Genomic DNA, 6000 nt, shown 5'->3' with positions numbered 1-6000 from the left:
GAAGCCATGTAGTAACTTAAAAGTGTTAAACAAACCAAAATACTGGGTGAAGTATTTAGGTGGCTCTTATTTAGGGTGCTGTTAACTTGCGGATTCTAAGGCTGGTAACTTAATTTATCTTCTGCAACAGAGGTAAGCCTTGGTCTTCCTTTTTTGGGGTGATCCTTATGATAACCAGTTTAATCAAAACATTTCTGTTGGTCTTTGGGGCTGCACTTGAAGAATGTAAAAAGTTATTGAAATTTGGGTCTCCGAGTGGTCCAGCAGATGCTGCCACTATGATCACTGGTTTGAGTCCAGGCTCATGCTGCTTGCCATCAGCAGCCTGAGTCTGAGAGAAAAGCAAAGTTGGCCATGCTCTCTCTGGGTGGGTAGATGGCTCAGTATCACTCCCAAGGTGATGTCAGTTTTGCACAGTCATCTGTGAGCTGATGTATTTGAGGTGAGACACTGCGCTTTCCTCTGAGTGTGCTGGCTACGAATAAGGCAGTGCTTCACCCTCATAGTGTAGAGACATTACTAGTGATAGGAAGTGTCCTAGTGAGTGGATTGTCTAATTAGCCTTCAAAATTTGGAAGAAAATTTTATAAAATTAGATTTAAAAAATCTATTGGATTGACTGACTTTAATTTCTTAAAGTATTTGTTTTCTTTATATGAGTAGTTATTTCTGTAATATAAATAATAATTTTAAATAGGGCTATTTACTGTATGCCAACTCTACCTCTTCACAACACAACTGATGCTCTCAAACCAAAGTTAAAGTGGAAAAAGTTAAGGAATTAACAAGTTCTGCACAGCTGTTAATTGGAAGCCATTGCAGACAACTATACCTCATAAAGCTGTCTGAGAAAATGCTGAAAAAAGATTTGCAAAGCTGTCATCTGAACAAGGATGTAAAATATAAAACATTGCGGTTTGTTTAACTCTTTTTTTGTTTAATAAACATTTTCAGATTACAAAGATGAACATTAGACTTGAACGTTGATTAAAAGTTCTCCCGTTGAGTCTCGGGCTAATATAGACTGATAAGTCTCGCAAGGGGGAGGATACGGGCTCGTCTACGGGCATCTACTCCAGCGCAAACTCTCCCGCTCCCGCCTCTCCGCGCGCTCTCGCTCTCCCTCGCTCACTTGCACACACATACTCACACACCGGGCCGGAGCGCGCGAGCCCCAACACACCCTCTACCGGAGAGCGAACTAACGGCTTGCAGGCTTCAGGCTCCTCCTGAAAGTCTGACAGACCGAAGCCACGCTGAAGTACGGAGACTCACTCACTCACACAGAGCGATAGAGGAGAAGAGAGACCGCGTGCGCGCGCGTGCGTGAATGAGCGAGAGAGACGGAGAGACCGGGAGCGTGCGCGTGCGAGACTGAAGAGAAGAAACATCTCCAAAAGTCCGTTGGCTGTTTAAATTTGAACTGAGCTCGAGACGGCGTTGTCCCTCAGCGGGGCTAACGGTCACCGGAGCAGCGGAGACATGGAGAAAGTTTTAACCTGCCTCTTCACCGCCGTCAGCCTGCTGGTGTCCGCCAGGGGACAGGTGTACAAAGGTAAGACTGCCTTTACTCAGCCTGCGAGGGATTAACGGGAGAGTGTGAGCTTTAACGCGGCGAGAGAGACGGGAGATGAGGCTCCGTTACCGGTAAATTACCCCAGGAAATGTGTCCTGAACTAAACTTAACTCACCCACGGACTGAACGATAAGTGGTTCAGGAAAGCACATTTAATTACACAGTTTTAATCCGCGTTAAACGGTAAACTGCGAACTTTATTCAGGCAAACGACGTTAATCTCGTACCCTGACTTAACGGTAATTTCTTTACCGTTTTTATTCAGCTTTAAACGTTAAACGGCGAGTTTTATCCGAACAGACGACGAGAGTTTGGATTCCCTTACTGTTAACTCACATCAGAAATGTGTCCATAACTTCGCTCTCGTATCCTGTCTTAACAGTAAGTTAATTCCTAAATGCACCTTTATACCGTTTTTATACAGCTTTAGACGTTAGGCTACGTTAAACCGCAAGCTTTGTTCAAGCAGACGACGTTAACTTGCCTCGGAGTAAGTGAAAAACTTGGATAACTCATCCCCTGATTTAACGGTAATTCGTAAATGCACAATTATACCGTTTTTACGCAGCTTTAAACGTTAAACGGTGAGTTTTATTCAAGCAGTTTAGACTCCGTTACCGTTAACTAACCTACCGACCATAGAATGTGTCCAGAACTTCGCTCTCTCGTATCCGGACTTAACGTAGTTCGTAAAAAAATGCACCTTTATACCGTTTTTATTCAGCTTTAAACGTTAAACAGTGAGCTTGTTCCGAGCAGACGCCTGTGCTGAGGCTCTTTAACGGTTTACTTACCTCAGAAATGTGTCCAGAACTTAACTCACCTGCTGATTAAACGATAAGTGGTTAGGGAAACCACATTTATACGATATTTATTCCGCTTTAAACGCTAAACCGTGAACTTTATGCAAGCAGACGGCGTTAACTTGGCTAAATCACCCCCAGACTTAATAGTAATTCGTAAATGCACTTCATACTGTTTTACGCAGCTTAAAACTTTAAACAGTGAGCTTGTTCCGAGCAAACCACAAGAGTTTGGACTCGTGGACTCACCTAAGAAAGGTCTCGAGAACTTGACTCACCTCCATACAAAAACGGCAAATGGCAAGATAATTAACTTCTGCGTAGTTTTATTTACATTTTAACGATAAACTTTGAGCTTTATTCAAGCAGACGGCAAGTTTGTATACTATGTTAACCTTATCATACCTGAGACATAAGTGGACAACTGAATTGTTTGCACTAAGTGATGGAGTGATAAAGGCACATTTCCACACAGTTTTATTCTGCTTTATAAAACTTACCTTTTTTTAGGCAAACATCAAGAATTGCGTGTTAATTAATTTTCAGTTAGATTTGTGTCAGAAGTGGTACACTACAAAAACTGCAGCATCAAATGCTTAGTTATGCCCTGTAATATACCTAGAGTGAGTCCATACACCAATAGTTTTTTTACAGTACTTTTTTTTTATTTATACCCTGTATTGTTGCTGTTATATGTCTAATTATCATTTTCCTCATCTGTGGCCTTATGACCTCGCATGTTTACTCCTTCAGTAGCCTGCTTTCAAACTTTTAAGCTCTGAAAAATGAAAGCACTACTGGAACCATAAAAACCTGTACCCGGTGCCTGTGGACATGGTGATTCAGTAAATTACAAGGTCCCAGCAGTGCTGTGGACCTATTTATAAATGTGACCACGTTGTGTAGTGAAACTAAGCGGTTTTTCCTTCTGTGAGGACTTGGATTGCTATTGCTGCTGCTGCTGCTGCTGTTGCTGCTGTGGATTCATGTCTTCTAACTCTCCTGCCCTGTACATTTTAGTGTTTACCTTTCTACCAACATTTGCTAATTAGCTGATTAAAAAGTTCTTCCTGAGTGGAAGTCGGGGTGTTTCTGCAAAAAAAACCATTAAAATGTGCAGGGCAGGATCTCCAGGACAAGGGTTGTGAAATGCTGATCTGATTGTTACACACTTAAACTCTGTATTTTTTAAAAAGCGCCTGATGCCTGAGGTGTTATTTTGAGTCTATATGAACATTTCTGCAAACCCTGTCTATATTTAAATTGCACACTTATAATGGTTTAAACCAAAAACCCAATGTAGACCATTTTAGGCAGTTTTTCCACTTCATAACACATCGCAACACAAACATCTTTATCGATTTGTGTCTGACTAATTAAATATATCAGTGCCCTTCTGCGTACATCGAGTCATTGATTAACATATTGATTAATTAATGGTTGAGAGCAGCCAGATTGCCAGTCAGAGAGACAGAGCCAAAAGCAGTGATTTGTTTTTTTTTTTGTTAAATCTGAGCTTTTCAGCAAATGTGCACTTCAACTTTTTAAAGCTTTTTCTGCGCTCCCACAGCCCTGCTTTTGCAGAAGGGTTGTGATTAACAAGTGCCACTTGACATTCGCACTTCATCACAGCTTGATGCTCATTATGGTTATGAACTGAAATTGTTCTACAACACAGAAGTGCTAAACGAATGGACGTCCTCTAAACGCGGTCAACATCTTTAACAGTTTGGTCATACGCCTTTTCCTTCTCATGAATAGAAGCCTGTGCTGGGCATGAATGAGATGAACAAGCCTGGTTTTGTTTGGCTGCTCCACAGTGCTCCGAAAGACCTCTTTTCAATAGGCTGTGGGTTACAACATGGGATGTGTGAAACAGACCCTCTCCAGCTGATGCACTGTATCTATACACGGGTCATGAGCAATGGGATGAACTGATTAATGAGGTTTGCAATCGCAGCAGCTTCCATTTACCCTGTGATGACACTAAATGTCTTTTTCCAGGTCTTAAAAGGGGTCATTTTCAGCTGTCTGTGCAATGGATTTTTTTCACTATGTGTATTAGAGGGCATTATGTACATGTTGATCAATAGGCGCATGCATAGCAATTGTTTACTCAGCCTCAGGGAACTCTGTGTGGCTTCTGTTAGAGGGTAGTAACAGCACTGTCATTTTCTGAGGGGATATGGGTTAAACATTTCAGCCCTCTGGAGAAATATCCAGTTTTGGAGTGATTTCTGAGCGTGTCCTCTTGGTGATTCTGATATTACATAGCTGCTTTATGACACATTTGTATGCGGAGACATCAGAACTAGTATTGAGTTTGTAAAGATTGCTTCAAGGCATTGGAAAAAAGAATGATATGCAATTATTTGAAACTTTTCTGAAGATGAGTGTGTGTTTTCTGGACTTTTTTGGTTGGCATGAGGGAGCATGTGGTTTAGTGAATCAGCTCTTGGATTCTGTGGTGGTTTAATATCATCTCATGTGTGTTGGTTCTGTTGTTGACCTGGAGGGGGCAGCATGGCTTACTCATATTTGCTGTGTGGGCTTCACTCATTGTGCAGATCCGAGATCATCAAACTTTTTCATTATAAACTGTTCAAATCTTACAGTAAAGGAAAGGAAGTTTTATTTGCTTTGTATATCTTTGTATATATTTAACTGACCATATCATGTTCAGCCTCCTTACTTTACAAAGATTAGATACACAGGTGTTGTTTAAAAAAAAGTAATATATTGGTAAGGATTAAATATTTATGTAATCTATGTTATCTATGTAAACATGCATATAAAATGTACCTCCCAAGATAATTCAGACATTATCATTCATAAAAATGCTTCACTGCACATTTTAAAATGAAATTGATTTTTACACCATAGCTGAAATTAAATCTACACCACAGCAGGTTTCATATGTAGAGCTTATAGTCAGTCACCACTCTTATTACAATTATGAAAATAATTTAATATTAATATTAATGTTAACACTTCAGTCTGATCAATGCCAAGAAAATCACGCAGGCCAATATAATTTATAGTCATATACTGTATGGCATGGTGTTACAGTGAGTGGTTTTTATACACACTTTCACTTGGACTTCATTTCTGCCTGATCTTAATGACTTGCTTATTGATTATAAGCAGACAGTGCAACGGTCAGTGCTTCTGTGCCTGATTACTTTTCTAATCAATTAAAAATCAATGTCTCTGCTATTTAAATAGTACTGCAACAGTGCTTCAATAGTAGGTTTGATTTCAGTGTGTATGTTGTGCACATTTCACACGGTATCACAAAAAGGTGCTGTGGCTCTAATAGATGTGGCAACTGCTTTGAGAGCATTTTGCAGGAATGTGTGAAATCCGTTAAGAAAACCTGGAATTGTGAAGCTGTGCCTGGATGCTTTCTTGCCCCCCAAGCTCAAAGTGTTTCAGAGTGTCCATGTATTACATGTCTTTGTGTGGACACAATTACGTAAGTCCACAGAATGATGGAAAATTTAAAGACTGCTGTAATGCTTTATAAATGATAAACCAAGCAAGATCTTAACGATTTCTTTTAGTTTCTTGGGGCAAGTCTGGACTTGGGCAGGTGTATCACAGTAGCTTTTAGCTACAGGC

The 6000-nt window shown here is 40.3% G+C and overlaps 1 protein-coding gene across 5 annotated transcripts in view; it reads left to right on the top strand.

Moving 5' to 3' along the window:
* The first annotated feature begins 1106 nt into the window (after positions 1-1106).
* The window catches only part of LOC103037335 (receptor-type tyrosine-protein phosphatase mu), a 255198-nt gene continuing 250304 nt past the window's right edge, over positions 1107-6000 (top strand). For 2 of the 5 annotated variants that reach the window (XM_022678937.2, XM_049478835.1), the window contains exon 1: positions 1107-1555. In XM_022678937.2, the coding sequence (XP_022534658.1) occupies positions 1483-1555 (73 nt within the window). In that variant the 5' untranslated portion in view covers positions 1107-1482. The remainder of the gene's footprint in view (positions 1556-6000) is intronic. The other 3 variants (XM_022678936.2, XM_022678931.2, XM_049478836.1) reach the window with 3 other exon arrangements.

This window comes from Astyanax mexicanus, chromosome 4 (genome assembly GCF_023375975.1).
Source record: "Astyanax mexicanus isolate ESR-SI-001 chromosome 4, AstMex3_surface, whole genome shotgun sequence".
Lineage (NCBI taxonomy): Eukaryota > Metazoa > Chordata > Actinopteri > Characiformes > Acestrorhamphidae > Astyanax > Astyanax mexicanus.
Note: the sequence above shows the minus strand (reverse complement) of the source record. Positions and strands in the feature narration are given on the sequence as shown.